This window comes from Oryx dammah, unplaced genomic scaffold, assembly GCF_014754425.2.
Source record: "Oryx dammah isolate SB20612 unplaced genomic scaffold, SCBI_Odam_1.1 HiC_scaffold_19, whole genome shotgun sequence".
NCBI lineage: Eukaryota > Metazoa > Chordata > Mammalia > Artiodactyla > Bovidae > Oryx > Oryx dammah.
In genome coordinates, this window is record NW_024070203.1 from 43,302,439 (window position 1) to 43,323,302 (window position 20,864).

Sequence of the window (20,864 nt, forward strand, 5' to 3'; positions counted from 1 at the left end):
ACTTGTGTTCTTTAAAAAAAAAAAAGCTACCATTTGTTACAGTTCATCTAGTCCTGCATCATAAATTACATGGGGTCCTGATTATGGGGTTCAATTTTCTAACAGGCCACCTATCCTCACAGGGACTCCTACGCTGTCTGAGAGCCGGCAGGCTGAATGGGAGCAAGGACACCAGCCTGACATGGAGCAGCACCTCAGAGGCAGTGAGCACTGCTAGAGTGGGACTCCAGGCACACGCCCAGTGACAGCAACAGGGCCACAAAGATATGACACTGATTTCAAGAGAATGCCCCTAACTGGTATGTGTCCAGAAATTTTTAACAATCTGGAAACTGTGAAAGAACATTCAAGGAAGTTTTAGAAGAAAATAACCTACATGAGAGTGTACATATAGAAGAAAGTATGAGGAATCTAAAATATGGCACAAATGAACTGATCTACAAAACAGAAAGACTCAACAGACCTAGAGAAGAGACTTGTGATTGCCAAGGGGAAGCGAGGAGGGGAAGAAGGAAGAACTGGGAGTATGTGATTAGCAGATATAAACTATTATATAGAGGATGGATAAACAACAAGGTTGTACTATACAGAACAGGGGATTATATTCAATATCCTGGAATAAACTGTAATCGATAAGAGTATTAAAAAAAGAACATCTATGTGTACGACTGGGGCTTCCCTGGTGGCTCAGATGGTAAAGAATCTGCCTGCAACGTGGGAGATGTGGGTTCTATCCCTAGGTAGGGAAGATCCCTTGGAGATGGGAATGGCAACCCACACTAGTATTCTTGCCTGAGAATCCCATGGACAGAGAAGCCTGGAGGGCTAAAGTCCATGGAGTTGCAAAGAGCCAGACACGACCGAGCGACTATCTCTTTCACATGGGTATAACTCACTTTGCTGTATAGCAGAGACTGGCACAACAATGTAAATCAATTACAATAAAAAAGAAAATAAAGAAGATAATGACACAGGTGCGTTTAACATTATAATTCATTAACAGAACAAAATCTGTTAAAAGTATGACCTTCTAAAAACAAAGGGAGGCAGTGTAAATGTAAAGTTACTTTTGGTTTAGTGAAAAACCTGACATAAAATTCTTGATATGAAAATATTCAAATAAGTCCTTATCTGTAGACTGCTTTATAAAACCATGGAAAAAAGTGTCATGCTAGATAATGCAAGCCCTGGAAGTGAGTTGCTTCTATAATACTGCCAGTAGCAAACCAAAGACAAATTTTAAATGATTAAAATCTTACATGTGGTCAATATTTCCTGTATCAATCCTGCCTTAAACATCTCAAAATACATTTCCAAAAAATTCCTATAAAGTTTAATCTCAAACTTTACAATTTGTCCAGTTCATCTCAGCTTAATAATAAGTATATAGTTTATTTCTTCTCTTAAGAGCAACAGGTATCATTAGGAGCTCATCTCTAAGACGCATTAAATTCTTGCAAATAGGTTTATTTATAAAGATAATTTTCCCCAAGTTTTTGGAAACTAAACCTAAAACCTTAAAAATAATGTTTTTATTAGTGGCTATCAGAAATCAAGTGACAGTTCCTTAATATTTAAGAAGGAATTACAATTTTATGAAGCAAATGAAATTTAAACATTTCTTGGATGTCTGATATTTTAAAATTATGGTTAATACCATACCTGTGGACTGTGAAGATCTGTGGTCAGCATGATAATTGAATAAGCCAAAACATAAGCAGTATCCGCACTAGCAAAAAGGGTTTGTCTGGAAAAAGAAAAGTGTCATGATATAAACTTATACTGTTGACATCCATCATTGGTTCATGTTTGGGAACGCATGTACACCCATGGTGGATTCATGTCAATGTATGGCAAAACCAATACAGAATTGTAAAGTAAAATAAAATTAAAAAAAAAAAAAAAAAAAAACCTATTTAAAAATAAATAAATAAATAACTTATCTCTAACCCCATATCACTTTTCATTTTCTCTCTCAAGATTTATGTTCTATCTCATAACATTTTATGGAACTGTCTCATCACTTCCAGGTCACAGACAATCTAAGTTCCCTGGGGCACGGGGTTATGGATCACCCAAGGCTCCCAGAAGAGGGTCTGGATACAGCCAGCAATCAATAAACATTTGAGTCTAAATCCTGCTTACCCTTGGTTGCATTCTAGATATCTTGCGGCAAATTTTTCCATTAATCGATCAATTTTCTGAGCTTCCCCTGGAAGACGGAATCCTTCCAGAAACATACGAAGGGCTGAAACAAAATCTTTTCCTGAAAAGTCATGTTGGTCCACATAAGCATACATGACTTCTTTGTTAAATTTATCATTATCTCCCAGGAATTCACCCACTTGAGTCTGAAGAATAAAAGACAGAAATTGATATCCTAGTGGAACTTTACATTTCCCACACACCCAATTTTTTAAAAAGCAGAGAGGTCCATAAGATCCACAGTTAACTAGTCCAGTAAACACAGGGTTAATTAACTATTTTGAATGTGAAGTTAAACATACCAAATGCATTAAAAAACAAAAATCAAGACTTTTTTGAGTATAGAAAATTAAAAAGCAAAATTAAGAACAGCTAGCTTATTTTTACATACTTAGGAGGGCATTTGAAAGGGGCAGCAACACATATTATTATTAACTTAAAAAGAAATCCTATAAAAAAGGCTAGGATGAAGTAACATGATGTTCTTACTGAGTCTAATCTTTCCTCTTGGTGTAAGAACTGGGCAATGTCTTCAGGGGTGGTGCCAAGCATCCCTTGTTCTTGGAGGTACTGGATTCCTCTCTTTGGTTTCTTAGTAAATCTGGATGATGTTAGAGTTAAAAGGAACATTAGAAACGGAAAACCATTCATATTCCCTGAAAAGATCTAAAACTACAGTAAACTAGCTTTCCAGCACTTTACTTAAAATAATCAATGAACAAATGCACAAAAAATAATACATTATACAAAGTTTTATTTTTTCTTCTTAGACAAGAATCTCAAATGGAGGGCAATCTTTATCATTGATACAGATCATTTTACATGTTATGTGAGATAAGGCCCTTCAGTAGATGAACTCTGAGTAAGGATATGAATACTAAATATCTCATGCTTTTAATATAGAGTCTCCCTAAGTGCTCATGGAGAAGGCAATGGCACCCCACTCCAGTACTCTTGCCTAGAAAACCCCATGGACGAAGGAGCCTGGTGGGCTGCAGTCCATGGGGTCGCTAAGAGTCGGACACAGCTGAGCAACTTCACTTTCACGCACTGGAGAAGGAAGGCAACCCACACCAGTGTTCTTGCCTGGAGAATCCCAGGGACAGCAGAGCCTGGTGGGCTGCCGTCTCTGGGGTCGCACAGAGTCGGACACGACTGAAACAACTTAGCAGCAGCAAGTGCTCAAGAAATCTTGGCTCATTTTCCTTTTCTTGAATGATTAATTCCAAATTTCCTGCTTTTAAAACACACAACTGGAATTTTGGTGACTGTTTTAACTATAACCTGATGGCGTTATCTCCTTTATAAAAAAAATTTTATACACCCAGTGTTTTCAAAATAAACTTCACACTGATTAGACAGATATACAAAAAACCTTCCTATATACAGCTTGTTCCTCTCTCATCCACCTCCATGTATCCCGTTCTCATTCCCTAAATAAAAAGCATTTGCAGAGTCTTATTTCCTCCACAAGTCCTTGAGCTCCAGTCACTGGAGAATTCTCCTTCATGGCTTATCTAAGTCAAGTGTCACCTCTCTGTTTCTAAATCATTTCCTTTCTCCCTTCATTGGTCCAATAATTAGTTTGGGGCCCCATCAACTGGGTACTCCAAGAGTTCCTAACTGGTCTCCCTATCTCGTGTTTTGCTCACATTCCAATAATTTCTTCAAGCTGCTGGCAGTCATGTGTCAAAAACAGAAATCTGTTGCTGCTGGACCTCTGGCTTAAAATCCTTCAATAGCATACCAATGCCGAGAACAAGACAAAACCTCCTTTACACGGAGAAAAGAGGCCCCTGTAATCTGGATATAAGCATCTGAATGCAGAGTTCCAAAGAATAGCAACAAGAGATAAGAAAGCCTTCTTCAGCGATCAATGCAAAGAAATAGAGGAAAACAACAGAATGGGAAAGACTAGAGATCTCTTTAAGAAAATCAGAGATACCAAGGGAACATTTCATGCAAAGATGGGCTCAATAAAGGACAGAAATGGTATGGACCTAACAGAAGCAGAAGATATTAAGAAGAGATTGCAAGAATACACAGGAGAACTGTACAAAAAAGATCTTCACGACCAAGATAATCACGATGGTGTGATCACTCGTCTAGAGCCAGACATCTTGGAATGTGAGGTCAAGTGGGCCTTAGAAAGCATCACTACGAACAAAGCTAGAGGAGGTGATGGAATTCCAGTTGAACTCTTTCAAATCCTGAAAGATGCTGCTGTGAAAGTGCTGCACTCAATATGCCAGCAAATTTGGAAAACTCAGCAGTGGCCACAGGACTGGAAAAGGTCAGTTTTCACTCCAATCCCAAAGAAAGGCAATGCCAAAGAATGCTCAAACTACCACACAACTATTGCACTCATCTCACATGCTAGTAAAGTAATGCTCAAAATTCTCCAAGCCAGGCTTCAGCAATACGTGAACCGTGAACTCCCTGATGTTCAAACTGGTTTTAGAAAAGGCAGAGGAACCAGAGATCAAATTGCCAACATCCGCTGGATCATGGAAAAAGCAAGAGAGTTCCAGAAAAACATCTATTTCTGCTTTATTGACTATGCCCAAGCCTTTGACTGTGTGGATCACAATAAACTGTGGAAAATTCTGAAAGAGATGGGAATACCAGACCACCTAACCTACCTCTTGAGAAATCTGTATGCAGGTCAGGAAACAACAGCTAGAACTGGACATGGGACAACAGACTGGTTCCAAATAGGAAAAGGAGTACGTCAAGGCTGTATACTGTCACCCTCTTTATTTAACTTATATGCAGAGTACATCATGAGAAATGCTGGACTGGAAGAAGCACAAGCTGGAATCAAGACTGCCGGGAGAAATATCAATAACCTCAGATGTGCAGATAACACCACCCTTATGGCAGAAAGTGAAGAGGAACCAAAAAGCCTCTTGATAAAAGTGAAAGAGGAGAGCGAAAAAGTTGGGTTAAAGCTCAACATTCATAAAACGAAGATCATGGCATTTGGTCCCATCACTTCATGGGAAATAGATGGGGAAACAGTGGAAACAGTGTCAGACTTTAATTTTTGGGCTCCAAAATCGCTGCAGATGGTGATTGCAGCCATGAAATTAAAAGATGCTTACTCCTTGGAAGAAAAGTTATGACCAACCTAGATAGTATATTCAAAAGCAGAGACATTATTTTGCCAACTAAGGTCCGTCTAGTCAAGGCTATGGTTTTTCCTGTTGTCATGTAGTGATGTGAGAGTTGGACTGTGAAGAAGGCTGAGCACCGAAGAATTGATGCTTTTGAAATGTGGTGTTGGAGAAGACTCTTGAGAGTCCCTTGGACTGCAAGGAAATCCAACCAGTCCATTTTGAAGGAGATCAATCCTGGGATTTCTTTGGAAGGAATGATGCTAAAGCTGAAGCTCCAGTACTCTGGGCATCTCATGAGAAGAGTTGACTCATTGGAAAAGACTCTGATGCTGGGAGGGATTGGAGGCAGGAGAAGAAGGGGACGACTGAGGATGAGATGGCTGGATGGCATCACGGACTCGATGGACATGAGTCTGAGTGAACTCCGGGAGATGGTGATGGACAGGGAGGCCTGGCGTGCTGTGATTCATGGGGTCGCAAAGAGTCGGACACGACTGAGCGACTGAACTGAACTGAACTGTAATCTGGATCCAACTCAATGCTCTCATGTCACCTCCTGCTGCGCTTAACCATGGTCCTCAAACGTCCTCCTGTCCCTCTGCCAGTGCCATTCTGTCTGAAGTGTCCTCCCCTGCTTGTCCTCCCAACACCCCCCTATCAATTCCTAATTAAACTGCTGTCACATACATAAATCAAAATCAAGCATTCTTCCCAGAGACAAACAAAACTTCTGCTCTTGAGAAGCTCTCACTCTGAGGAAAAAAAATTTAATTGTAATAGTAAAAATTATTTTAAAATTTTTATAAGTTAAGAAAACATGTAACAGTGAAAATGCAACAAATAATGTATTATTGAGAAGACAGCGTAGCAGAGGAGGTGACTGGCTAAGAGAGATGACCATGATCGAGCTCCTGGGAAGGCAACTGTGGAGATGAGCTTTGAAGGATGCTTACAACTCTTATGAACAGTCAGAAAAATCATGCCAGAGAGGAAGAGGTCATACAAATACACAAAAGCATAAAACAGCATGATATTAAATAGCTCTGCATTGCTGGAAAAATCAGGTGAGATGAAGAAGTATCCAAGAGACCAGCAGATTTAAATCATAAGGGTATTATGTGCTATTAGAAAAAGCTGTGGCTTTATCTTCTGTAAGCGGGAGAGTGGAGGGAAACAGAAACAGATTTCATTCAAAGAAAGATGACTCCAGCTAAGTGTAAGAAGAGATGAGAGAATAAATAAGACCAAAGAAAGGCAAGCCAACTAGAAGAGTTTACTACTCAAGGCACGAAATGGTGATGGCGTGACTTAAGAAAACAACTGTGGGGAGATAAAGACAATAAATTGCAGAAATATTCTGGAAGTAGAATCAACTGGATTTAGTGAAAAATCAGATCAACTGAGGAAATCTAAGGTAACTCCTGCGATTCTAGCTCATAACTTACTAGCATGCTGGGGTTACTACTCTGGATGGGAAACAATAGGGTTTTGTGTTTGTCATTTGCTTTGGGTTGTACTGGGGAGTTGATTATGGAGACTGATAAATATGGTTATGGACATGCCGAGTGTGAGAAGTTATGCAGTGTCCAGGGGAGATGTCCAATGGGCAATTAGAGAAGAGTCTGGAGTTCAGTAGAGTTTCTATGTGAAAAATAACACTTGAGGGTTGTGAGATGTTAGCACACAGTAGTTGAAGTCATGAGGGACAGACACTGGAAATGCTAAGACATGTGGTCTGGATGAAGAGCCCATACCAAGACTGAGATGGCATGGTCAGCAGGCAGGAGGGACCAGACAGAGTGGTGTCATGAAAGGAAGAGCTAAGGAAGAGTACCTTACGAGCACACTGTGCTCTCTGAAGTGTCAAGCAGAATGCAAGCGCAGTGGCTGGGAGAACTGGAGGCAGGGGACATGTCCACTCAGGGGCCCAGTGAGTGCTCCCTCACTTCTGAGTATTAACACTTCAAAATGAATTTTCCTACCCTGGCATAACTCTACATATTCCACTATGGACATCACTCAGTACTAGTAGAAAATATATTTTGCCCATATTTGGACTGAAATATCAAATATAAGGATAACCTCAGATATGCAGATGACACCACCCTTATGGCAGAAAGTAAAGAGGAACTAAAAAGCCTCTTGATGAGAAAGAAGAGAGTGAAAAAGTTGGCTTAAAGCTCAACATTCAGAAAACGAAGATCATGGCATCTGGTCCCATCACTTCATGGCAAATAGATGGGGAAACAGTGGCTGACTTTATTCTTTGGGGCTCCAAAATCACTGCAGATGGTAACTGCAGCCATATAATTAAAAGACACTTACTCCTTGAAAATTATGACCAACCTGGACAGCATAATAAAAAGCAGAGACATTGCCAACAAAGGTCCGTCTAGTCAAGGCTATGGTTTTTCCAGTAGTCATGTATGGATGTGAGAGTTGGACCATAAAGAAAGCTGAACACTAAAGAACTGATGCTTTTGAACTATGGTGTTGGAGAAGACTCTTGAATCCCTTCAACTGCAAGGAGATCCAACCAGCCCATTCTAAAGGAGATCAGTCCTGGGTGTTCATTGGAAGGACTGATGTTGAAGGTGAAACTCCAATACTTGGTGGCCACCTGATGTAAAGAGCTGACTCATTTGAAAAGACCATGATGCTGGGAAAGATTGAGGGCAGGAGGAGAAGGGGATGACAGAGGATGAGATGGTTGGATGGTATCACTGACTCAATGGACATGAGTTTGAGTAGGCTTCAGGAGTTGGGTGATGGACAGGGAGGCCTGGCGTGCTGCAGTCCATGGGGTTGCAAAGAGTCGGACACAACTGAGCCACTGAATTGAACTAAACCATCATGGTTCTTGGTAAACAGTCCCAAGTACCAAACATGTGTTTGCTGAGTGACTTACAAAATTTCGACATGAGCATCTGTTTGCACATACTAGACCCTGTGACCCCAGAAACAAGGATTGTTTCACTCATCAGGTTTCCCAGCACTTTGCATAATGTCTGCAAAAGATGCGACTTCAATAAATACTGACTGAACAGTTTAGAGTAAATGAAGTATTGATGGCTGTTTCTGAGGCTACTTTTGAGATTTTATAGTTTTATGACAATGAGTATGTGTACATTTTATCAACTTTTTTTCTTTTATATTAACTGTGAAAAGGGACCCCTGAACATTTAGCAAAAGCTGGTGCTTAAGATTCAGGAAGAAATGCTTTACAGTGGAAGTAGCAAGTCAAGTCAACATACAAGGGAATTTTTTTTACAGTTTAGATTCATGGATTGAGATTCATGGAGAAAGGCCACCAAGTTCAGTTTTCCTTACAGAATCTCTTTGAAAGAAGAGATGGGTGATAAGAGGAAGGAAAGCAGTATGGGCCTATTTAGACCCAAAACAGCCCAGGAGCTGACAGCACACAGCTTAGCAGGAAAACTGACTTCACAAGAGCAAGGTCTGTTACAGTATTCAAGTCTGAAAAGGAGGTGATCACCTTATCAACATATAAAAATGCAAGCAGTAACAATAAATCACTAATAAGAGTTAACACATCTGTAACTGAAGTGAGGAAAATATGAAACCTATAAAGGAGCAACACTAGCAGGAAACGTTCTATTGAAATTTTTTGAGTTCTCACCTTCTTAGGGAATACAATTGGGGATTCTTTACCTGAGCTAAATGAATAAAGCAAAACTGTTCAGATGATGTTCAACAGCAGGTAAAACATGGTACAAAATTAATGCACATCACAAGGGTCTGTCTGGGCTAGACTCCAACAAACAAGGGGCGCGGACTAAGGAGTCACTGGAAGTCTTGGGTCTGGGAGAACTGTGCCTCATTTTATTCACTGAAGGGTGGGAATAAGAAGGGACTAAATATAATCCAAAGATGTAAAGAAACCCAGGACAAGGCGGCACAGAACTGGCAGAGGAATATTCAGTAACATTTCTCCTTAAAATCGTACACTCACAAGTCTATCCCTTGTTCTATTATTTCTTTTTGTTGCTTGAGGACTTCGAACTGCTCCGGATTATCAGTGCCAGACATCTGTGTGCTGTAGCTGCCTATTCCTGATGATGACGTTGACTCCAGGGAATTTAAACTTCCATATCTGTTTATTGTCTCTGGGTGTTTTATTTCACTCGTCTCTTGCTCTGAGGGTTTTTCCTGACCTGTAAGTAGAAAAACTGCCTCAATAAATTATTCTGTCAAAGGAAAAAGATTTCTCAAATAAGGCAGGATACTTTCATGTTGCTTAATATCTATTATTTAATACAAATAACGTATTAAGTGCTGTAACAGATCATACACACTGATACTACAACACACTGCAATTAGTACGTGTACAATTTGCACCATCAGTTCTTTTCACAACTACAGTGCTGAGTATTCACTGGGTTTCTGCTCTCTGCTCAAGGAACAGTTTTGGAATAGTTTCCCCTCAAAGCCCTCTTGACTAAGATAACACCAAGATGATCCTGCAGCTATGAGTTTTTCTCTGAGTAAGGATAAATGTCAAACACAAATGAACAAGTCAACCTTCTTAAAATATTTCTGGTTTTTGTTTCTTCTAAAATTATCCTCTAACAAAACTGCTTTCCTGGTGGCTCAGAGGTTAAAATGTCTGCCTCTAATGCGGGAGACCTGGGTTCAATCCCTGGGTCAGGAAGATCCTCTGGAGAAGGAAATGGCAACCCATTCCAATATTCTTGCCTGGAGAATCCCATGGATGGAGGAGTCTGGTGGGCTACAGTCCATGGGGTCGCAAAGAGTCAGACACGACTAAACGACTTAACTTTCAACTTTCAACTAACTTCAACAAAACTGTATAAACATGATTCATTTTAATATGATATTCAAAATACTTTTGGAAGATTTAGAAAGAAAAAAGATTGGATAACTAGGTTGGGAAATTCATAATCTTAAGTTTTGTTATTTAACTCACAGAGAACTCTGCTTCATCAGCTAAATGGGAAAGATGTCATGAAACTGTTTCAGTGGCATCTGCAACCATCCTCCACAGTATTACTTACTTAAATGACAAAAAATTAGGTTCAAATATCAGCTTACCAAGGGTTGTCTGTGAGTTGGGATTCACATACTGATCCTTGCTCCATTCAACCATGCACTTCAAAATTGATACTAAGCATTCTAAACCTTTTTTCCTTAGGCTCAGTTCCTACAAAAGAATTCATAAAAGCAATTAAAACAACAAAAAATCTTTTAAAGAAAACAAACAGCTCTTCCTTGGCAAAGTTCCAGTTCGAAAATGTTTTTCAAGTTCTTACCTGAACATTACTCATACCAAGTTCCTGACTGCCTCGGCCTTGGGCAATTTTTGACAGATCGTTTACTAGTCGTTCAAATATGTTTGCTGCATTTAAGTCACAATCATAGTTTACATATATATCCACTACACTCTGAGCATCTGTAACAGAGCAGTATGTTAATTTTAACAAAAGGCATCTAGAATATGGCCTTTTAAATATCTCACAGTAAGAAAGAGATAATAAAGAAGGGTAATTTGAAATACCTGCACAAATCCTTGTTAATGTCTGAATAACCATCCATTTGTGGTCAAATGAGCTGGTAGAGGTCTCCAAAATATATAGGAAAATTTCTTTAAAGAACACCTGGGATTAGGGAAAAACCTCTACTTAAAATATTGTTTATAATTCATATATGTGATCACTTTGTAAATGCCCCTTAGTTGTAAAGCAAAGATCAGGACCCAGGGTCCTGGGGTTCAACTCCTTTAGAGTTCTGTTTCTGAAGTGTCAGGACTTCAATAACGTGAGTTGGTCACTTCCACTGGCCTTTGCAATAAAAGAACTGTACTTCACAACACCGTATTTTGTTATCACAGTCACTACAAACGAAATCTGCAAAAACCTGGAGTTCTGGGAGATTACTTCTTACATATATTTACAAAACTAATAAAACTATATTCTTTCATCAGTTACATTTTTTTCAGACATTATAGTACTGGGCAACCCTGAGGGTTCCTAGATTTTAAAGTAACTAATATTATAATCTACATAATAAAAAGGATCTAATTCTTATATACTGTTATATTTTTATAATTATTCACACAAGTGGAAATCTCTGTCTGAAAACTACAAAACTATTTCTAACTATTCTTTACATCAACTAATGTCCAGCACAAAGGGTTTAGTTAACCTAATTAATTTCAATTTAAGAGCTAAGACTTTTCAGACTCATATTTATTTTGGAAAAGTAACTAACTTAAGAGCGGATGAGTGATAAAGAAAACCTAGAACAACATAACAACTTTTATGGCAATGCTATTATGAATCCAAAAATTCATATTTATAATTTAGGACTACTAACATCTCCTCCTCCCAAAACAGGTGATGTACCCTTGTAATGAGCTTTTCTTTCACAAAATTTAACATATTTCTGACTTGCCCAATGTCAGTATTTCCTGTAAGACTGTAAGCTCTTTGAGGGTAGATATAAGTTATTCTTGCTAAGCATTGTGTCTACACTGCATGGCAAATACTGTAGGCATTCAATGCATATTTGCAGCCACAGTTCCCGAATACTGCACCAAGGCACCCCAGAATGTTGCAGCAGACTCAACAGGGATGCCACAAGAAATTCTGAGGGAAAATTCAGAGGGAAATAAAACAGTCCCTCTGAGTATCTGTGGATACTTCAAAATACTGTTCACAGATTCATCATCAATTAGATCACACTACATTCCTTTCAACGACATCATCATTTTCTCAAACCTGGGGTTTAGTGGTTGCTATGAGAAGAAGCAGGTAGTGCATGAAAATCAAAAGAAGAAATGAGGGTGGCAGTGTCCAACTGGATTTCAAGGTCTGAGAAGTTGTGCAGCGTCCTCTAGGCTCATACGTTCCAGTAGTCAGTAACTGCTAACTATTTAACAATGACATAAAACATTTTTTCTTTCAATTTATGTGTGCTTCCAACCCCGCCCCCAAATGCAGACTTCAGTTCAGTTCAGTGGCTCAGTCCTGTCTGACTCTTTGCAACCCCATGGACTGCAGCACGCCAGGCCTCCCTGTCCATCACCAACTCCTGGAGTTTACTCAAACTCATGTCCATTGAGTCGGTGATGCCATCCAACCATCTCATCCTCTGTCGTCCCCTTCTCTTCCTGCCTTCAATCTTTCCCAGCATCAGGGTCTTTTCAAATGAGTCAGTTCTTCGCATCAGGTGGCCAAAGTATTGGAGCTTCAGCTTCGGCATTAGTCCTTCCAATGAATATTCAGGACTGATCTCCTTTAGGATGGACTGGTTGGATCTCCTTGCAGTCCAAGGGACTCTCAAGAGTCTTCTCCAACACCACAGTTCAAAAGCATCAATTCTTTGGTGCTCAGCTTTCTTTATGGTCCAACTCTCACATCCATACATGACCACTGGAAAAGCCACAGCCTTGACTAGACGGACCTTTGTTGGCAAAGTAATGTCTCTGCTTTTTAAATTGCTGTCTAGGTTGGTCATAGCTTTTCTTCCAAGGAACAAGCGTCTTTTAATTTCATGGCTGCAGTCATCGTCTGCAGTGATTTTCGAGCCCCCCCAAATAAAGTCTGTCCCTGTTTCCCTATCTATTTGCCATGAAGTGATGGGACCAGATGCCATGATCTTAAGTTTTCTGAATGCTGAATTTTAAGCCAACTTTTTAACTCACCTCTTTCAAATCAAAGTATCTCCCTTTCATCAAGAGGCTCTTTAGTTCTTCTTCACTTTCTGCCATAAGGATGGTGTCATCTGCATATCTGAGGTTATTGATATTTCTCCCGGCAATATTGATTTCAGGTTGTGTTTCATCCAGCCCAGCGTTTCTCATGATGTACTCTGCATATAAGTTAAATAAGCAGGGTGACAATATACAGCCTTGACATACTCTTTTCCATTTTGGAACCAGTCTTGTTCCATTCTAGTTCTAACTGTTGCTTCCTGACCTGCATACAGATTTCTCAGGAGGAAGGTCAGGTGGTATGGTATTCCCATCTCTTTCAGAATTTTCTACAGTTTACTGTGATCCACACAAAGACTTTGGCACAGTCAATAAAGCAGGTGTTTTTCTTGAACTCTTTTGTTTTTTTGATGATCCAACGGATGCTGGCAATTTGATCTCTGGTTCCTCTGCCTTTTCTAAAACCAGCTTGAACATCAGGGAGTTCACAGTTCACGTATTGCTGAAGCCTGGCTTGGAGAATTTTGAGCATTACTTTACTAGCGTGTGAGATGACCACAATTGTGCGGTAGTTCAAGCATTCTCTGGCATTGCCTTTCTTTGGGATTGGAATGAAAACTGACCTTTTTCAGTCCTCTGGCCACTGCTCAGTTTTCCAAATTTGCTAGCATACTGAGTGCAGCACTTTCACAGCATCATCTTTTAGGATTTGAAATAGCTCAACTGGAATTCCATCACCTCCATTAGCTTTGTTTGTAGTGATGCTTCCTAAGACCCACTTGACTTTGCATTCCAGGATGTCTGACTCTAGGTTGGTGATCACACCATTGTGATTATCTGTGTTGTGAAGATCTTTTTTGTATAGTTCTCCTGTGTATTCTTGCCAGCTCTTCTTAATATCTTCTGCTTCTGTTATGTACATACCATTTTGGTCCTTTATTGTGCTCATCTTTGCATGAAATGTTCCCTTGCTCTAATTTTCTTGAAGAGATCTCTAGTCTTTCCCATTCTGTTGTTTTCCTCTATTTCTTTACACTGATCACTGAGGAAGGCTTTCTTATCTCTCCTTGCTATTCTTTGGAACTCTACATTCAAATGAGTATATCTTTCCTTTCCTCCTTTGCCTTTCTCTTCTCTTCTTTTCACAGCTATTTGTAAGGCCTCCTCAGACAATCATTTTCCCTTCTTGCATTTCTTTTTCTTGGGGATGGTTTTGATCACTGCCTCCTGTACAACATCACAAACCTCAGTCCATAGTTCTTCAGGCACACTATCAGATCTAATCACTTGAATCTATTTGTCACTTCCACTGTATAATCGTAAGAGATTTGATTTAGGTCATACCTCAATGGGCTAGTGGTTTTCCCTACTTTCTTCAATTTAATGCAGACTTCATTGTTCAGAAAAACTATTGTTTAGTTGTTTGGACCTAACTGTTTAAGAAATGGAACTGTTGGCTATTTCGTCTGGAGTAAGTACACAATGGAAAGATGAGAAGCTCTAATGGTGCTGTGAATCAGTGTGAATCTCTCTCATTTCTGGGATAAATAAAAAACACAAATTTGGAGAAACAGGAGGAAAAAGTCTTTAGCTATTATCTATGGGTTGTTGATAGAGAAGGCAATGGCGACCCACTCCAGTACTCTTGCCTGGAAAATCCCATGGAGGGAGGAGAAGCCTGGTAGGCTGCAGTCCATGGGGTCACGAAGAGTCAGCCACAACTGACCGACTTCAGTTTTACTTTTCACTTTCATGCATTGGAGAAGGAAATGGCAACCCACTCCAGTGTTCTTGCCTGGAGAATCCCAGGGATGGAGGAGCCTGGTGGGCTGCCGTCTATGGGGTCGCACAGAGGTGGACACGACTGAAGCGACTTAGCAGCAGCAGCAGCATAGGTTATTGAACTGCATTAATAATCAAAAGACTATCAGAGTAATTTAAGACAGCATGTCAAACAACAGGGGCTCTAAAAAAAAATTCTATAGATTTACAGAGCACCTATCATGAAATAACATGTAAAATAACAGAAGTACTTTGTCTTCACATAATAGATATTGTCTTGAAAAAGTGTGTATAAACTGTATTTTCTGAAATAGATATGTAAGTTACTACCCAAGGAAAAATCATATTATAAAAACTCTGAAGTGAATATTCTCATAAAATAAATCTTCATGTAACAACCATCTCAATTCCATTTTGCAAATTTAGGTTGTCTTATGTTGGCTTTTCTCCAATTGGAACACAGTTCATCCTGTATTTGAATATGTTCAGTACTCTCAAAAGCATATCTATATTTATCTTGTTTTATCTTCATATTCTCCCCACAAGGGACAATCAAGAGTGAAATAAACCTGATCACTTAAAAAAAAACAACAACAGACTATTACTACAATAGTTTTAATGAGAATCTACCATTTATGGACAGACAGGAAATTTCTGTAAGAATTTCCCTTTAAATTCATGCCTACACAAATTTTTTTATAACAAATTTACTTTATGCAAAGAGTAATCACAACTTAAATGAGCTTTATGGTACCTGGTTCCGTAAGAATTTATACTTCACACAGTCATCTAAATAGTATTTAAAGTAGTCATCTCAGAGTAGTAGTAACTGAATGCACAAAAGTCTTCCAAAATTCTCTAATGTCAACTTAAATGCCTCATCGTCAAATGAAATACTTTTGGTTTGCTACAGAAGCAAAAGTTCCACAAGTTTTTATTAAGTCTCTTATTTGTAGTTCCTAAAGATAATGAGAAAAAACTATCCAAAAGTAGTAACTTTCTAGCTTTGCCTTGTATTATTTTAATATATATACGGCAAACTTCAAAAACTTTACACAAAAATGTACCAGAAACTGCTTCCTGTCCAAAAATAGGACCCAAATTAAAAAATTTTTACTTTAAATACCAAAGCTTTATTCTGTCTTTCCCATAATAATGTTCTACATGAATTTTGATACTACAGAACATTTACAATAAAGGAGATATCAAAACTCTGGGAAAATAATAATTTATCCTTCCTGTGAGCTAATAAATTATTAGTTTTGAGTCAGGATTAAAAATTAAAATGTAACCTGCATACCATATCAAACAAAACATGAAGGTACAAGCTGCCTAGCAGAAAAGTGTTTCTAAAATATATCATGTCCCAATCAAAACAATATTTCCACAAGGGACAAACTGTAAAAAGAAATCCATTAAATAGGTAAAACATAAAGTACTGTTTTTATATACTGAATTATATGAAGGTGCGAAAAAAAGATCAAGAATTGGTACACTTGCATAATACATGTCATGGTTGGAAACATTCCCTAGTTTCATTTTGCTAAGTCTCTGGAAATATTTTAGAATGATGTAACTGTTATTCTAGTTTCAAAGATGTTGAGAGAAAACTTGAGGAATATATAAGTACATTGGGGAAAAAATACAAACGTTAAAATTTCAAATCTCCTAAATATAACCCCTAAAATATAATTCTTCGTGATCACCTCTTTAAAGTACTAAAAACTTAAATAGCTTAAAACCACGTAGACAAAGTATTTATTCAGAGCTTCCTTTCAAGATAACCAAATTCACTATTATATACCATACATACAATAGGAAAGTTATTGTGAGGACCAAATTAATTCAAGACAATTAAAATCATTCGTGGAACTACTATAAACTCTGTGAAGGCAGGAGCTATGTCTTAATTTGATTTGGCATTCTTAGTATTTACTGAGTGCTTAGCATTTTGTAGGCAAATGTTAACACAACAGTACACAAATATTATTTCATGTTCTAAACTTCCCAGTGTGTTAAAATATGATTTAACATGAAACAAATGAAATATCCAACAATGCCTAAACACAGAACATACCTCAATCTGCATCTTCAGATGTGTCTTGAAGTTTGACAACAAAGTAAGAAATATGGAAAGAGAAAGCTCAAAAACCTCTGGGACAGATGAAACTCCATTTTTTGAGAGTGCAACACACAGATACTGCTTTATAGCATTAATAAACATCTCATTTGTCCTGAAAATAGGTCCTGCATTCTGCAGAATGGATAGAAGTAACTGCAGTGAAAGAATCTTGGATCTTAACTCATGAGACCTAAAATACAAAAAAGAAGGCACAGTAAGTGGACAAGTTTAGCATCATGGTGACAACGGGTTGTTCTGAAGATATTTCCTATAGCACGTAATTTCACAAACCTTTACATGGAAAGAGAAGAGAAAACTCTACAGCATAAAAAAAGAGAAGTACACAAATAAGTTCAACCACTAGTAATAGGTAGTTCCACTGGTGTTCTCTTCTACCACATAACTTCAAGAACTTTTTAAACGGGAAAACAATCATTCACACATATCTAACATCAGCTTACTGTTCCTTTGAACAAGAAAAGATTTATGCCTTGTTCCCTTCTTTCACAAATGTATTTCACTCTTTAGAAATCATTGTGAACTTCTCAGATGAAGAGCCAAATTTAGTATAAATAGGTTCCAAAGTACTTTTTTCTAAGTTATGCTACTCAAAAATCCTGAACAATAATAAAAAACACTATTAGGGCATTAACAAAGCATTATTTAAAGCTTACTTTTTCAGTAACCATTTAAACTTAAAAAAAAAAAAAAGAGGCTTTTAGAATACTTGTACCTCTTAGTAGCTTACTCATTCACTCTATTAATAAATATTTTTATAACGAAAAGCTGAAAAATACATTTAAGTTTAAATTTAAAAATTTATTTTTCTGATCAATATCTAGAATTTTAATTATCAGAATTTCACAAATACAATTTTTCTCCCATTGAAACAGGTTTTTTAAGTCCAACAGACCAAGGAGATTGAGTGATTTATCCTTGGCAACTTTGCAAATACAGGACACATTAAATGCTCAGCAGATGGTTCTTATGTTTATTTATTTCAAATTGTACTCAGTCACATTTCCACCATATAGTGAACTTAATTGCTCTTGATTTCTACCTTAAAAATTTTATGGTTGAAGTGTCAAGTGACTCAAGGACCTAAAACTAACAGGGAATATTTAATTTTATGCAAATAGGAATCACAAAAAATACTGCCATCTTTGAAATGAAACTGGAACCAATAATATCACAGCTCAGTAATACACAGTCATGTTTCCAAGATGGCCTGCCTATGCCTCTGAATCTAAGAATCTGTATGTACAGCAAATATAGTATTACCAAAACCAAAACCAACCACTCTGCCAAAAAGTAGATAAATCAAGTTAGAAACAGTGAGAGCTAAGACTGAATAGCGACAGGAAAATACAGGGTGGGCCAGGTATTGATGCCGAGCTTTCCTAGGCTTATCCACTACTGCTATTTCCTAGTCTAGCTCACATTTATCACCCTTTTCGCTCAATTCCAACGGTAACTAAATCCTGTAGCTTACCATTCTCTAACACAGGAGTTTTAATGTTTTACCAGTTGTATTCCCAGCATCTAACAGAATGCCTTGTTAGCATGGATCAAAATAATCAATGGATTTTATTCATGTACTAAACATTAAGTATCTACTAAGTATAAGATATCTATCAATGAAGAAATGAGCAAATCACTGTCTTACAACACAAGTATACTTCTGACAGGCAAAAGAAGCTGGAAATTACAGGTTTGCAGTTTTTCATGGGGTAGTTTCAAATTATTAATATGATTCCAGCTTAAAGAACAATTCCTGGATCATCATCTTAGAAAGGCCACAAAATATAAAGAGAAGCAAACAGAAAAAAGAAAATTATGTAACTATATTTAAGAGATCATTAATTTTGGAAAAATACCATTCAAGACAGAAAATCATATATTCTGTAAAAAGAACAGTTTTAGGCATGGCAAATCTGATCTCTTTCAAAATTCAGTTCCAGTATTTAATGACTCTGGTGGTCAAGAAGGTTTTTTTACGGTCCAACAAAATTCCCTAGTATTTGATTTAAGCCCACCATGTAGCAGGATAATTTACATTAATTAAATTAAGTTTTTATTATAACTGTCTCCAGTCCTCTTCCCAGTTGACATCTAGAAACTGAAATAAGAGTTTTAAAATGAATTTTAAAATGTACTTTCCCCTATTTCAATATTCCTTTCTAAAAATCACTCAGGCCTTCTCCAAGCTCTTATTCCAGAAAGTTTTCCTAAAACTGACATTCTATATAACACATCATGTTGCAACATCAGAGGAGCAGAGCTCTCTAGTAACTTCCAAACTCAATCTTCAGCAGGAATCAGTTGCATTGGAATCATCTAAATGGAAAGACATTTGCCAATTTATGACTTAGAAAAATGGCACTTCTCTACTGTTTAATACATATGATGAGAATCAGACAAGTGATTCCTAGCTTAAAGTATTTCCTGCTTCCCACAGGAGAATATTATCTTATGTCATTTTTTCAGACCTTAATAAGTATGTTATTATCTTACATTCTGACTTTTAAGATTTATTTCTCTTAGGTTTTATTACCTTTCAACTGGTAGTTCAGATGCCTAGCATAAGGATACATGTAAAGGGCTACATTACTTCCAGTGTTACTTACTATACTGAAAAAATAATTCACTCAGTCATTCAATCCCTGCTGAGCACCTACAATGAACCAGACACAATTCTATAATGCTGTTCGTGTGCTTTCAGAATAGTGCAAGGCATCTACTCTAGTAAATTTTGACACTCACTGTTTTTTAATTCCTTTTTAAGTAAAATAACCCTAAAAAATAATTTTGAAGGTCCTAAAAGACAAAGAGGAAAAAAGAAACCCCAAAGACACAAGAAGGTTCAAGCTTCAAAACCCGCATCCGTCAGGCAGAACAGTTGAGGACTTACTTTGGATCCGGTGGTCCATCCGATAGTGGTTTCATTGACAGTTTACACAATGACCTGAATACTAGAAAGGCATCCTTTTGTAAAATGTGGGAAAACTTAGCACCAGGTGAAGGTCCTGAAGAGTTTCCAGATTCCTAAACGAGTGAACACACCACGTGAATAAAGGCATTTACCAGTATAAAATCACATCAGTCTTCCATATACTTTACTCAATTAGTAGGGTATGGGGTTCTACTGGAAGGAAAATCAGATGAGGAATGGGCCACATGGCTTTTCTTTATGGTGACATGCCACTCCCATCCCCAACAATAAATATCTCTTTTAAAACATTCCCCCCGCTACCAAACTCTTAACGTTTACTTGGTTTATACTAACAGAAACTATTAATAGCACATCATGCCTTGATAAGATACTTCATCCATGGCCTAAGCTATGCTTTCTACTACCCATCTTTGGGTATTTTATCTTTTTGTCCTATTTTATATTTTGTCTACTCTGTGCAGATAAGACGTAAGACAGTTGAGACTATCCAGGCAATGTTTAAAAGTTGTTAACTGATGAAGGCCAGCAAGGCCAAGAAGACTTACCCCTATGTATTGGGCAATGATTCAGGGTAGGATTCCCTTATCTAAAAAGGTAAGGAAAAAATATACCAAATACAGGGGAGGAAAGATGAGGAGGACCTATCACTACTACAGTATGGATTTCACTGTAGCCCTAAACAAAGACAATGTTCTCTAGCTAAAAGTTCTTTCTTCTCCTAGTATACTAGAATTATCCTATGAATATGTGATAAGAATGTTTTTTTTTTAATGTAATTTCAATGGGAGGGAGATATGAACACCAACAAGACACATTCCAAGTTGGAAATTTAGTGATCAATATTTTAAAGGAATAAACTGCTCAGATTTATATCAACTAAAAAAAAGTTTTTATTTCCTCAAACTGAAATCAGCCAGCACTATCAACTGGATATATTCACCACTGGATATATATATTCATTGGTAGCCTATCAATGTTTAAGATGAAGAG

General features: G+C 37.7%; 1 protein-coding gene across 2 annotated transcripts in view; it reads right to left on the minus strand.

Annotated features, from left to right (window-relative positions):
• ARFGEF1 (ADP ribosylation factor guanine nucleotide exchange factor 1) overlaps window positions 1-20,864 on the minus strand; it is a 132,296-nt gene that overhangs the window by 41,372 nt on the left and 70,060 nt on the right. For both annotated transcript variants that reach the window (XR_005724600.1, XM_040261329.1), the window contains exons 9-17: window positions 19,833-19,966; window positions 16,877-17,111; window positions 10,861-10,960; window positions 10,616-10,755; window positions 10,398-10,506; window positions 9,298-9,499; window positions 2,695-2,806; window positions 2,146-2,351; window positions 1,663-1,747 (exon numbers count right to left, since the gene is read on the minus strand). Coding sequence is in view for 1 of the 2 variants with exons in the window: in XM_040261329.1 (XP_040117263.1) it covers window positions 1,663-1,747; window positions 2,146-2,351; window positions 2,695-2,806; window positions 9,298-9,499; window positions 10,398-10,506; window positions 10,616-10,755; window positions 10,861-10,960; window positions 16,877-17,111; window positions 19,833-19,966 (1,323 nt within the window). In the remaining variant the exon portion in view is untranslated. The remainder of the gene's footprint in view (window positions 1-1,662; window positions 1,748-2,145; window positions 2,352-2,694; window positions 2,807-9,297; window positions 9,500-10,397; window positions 10,507-10,615; window positions 10,756-10,860; window positions 10,961-16,876; window positions 17,112-19,832; window positions 19,967-20,864) is intronic.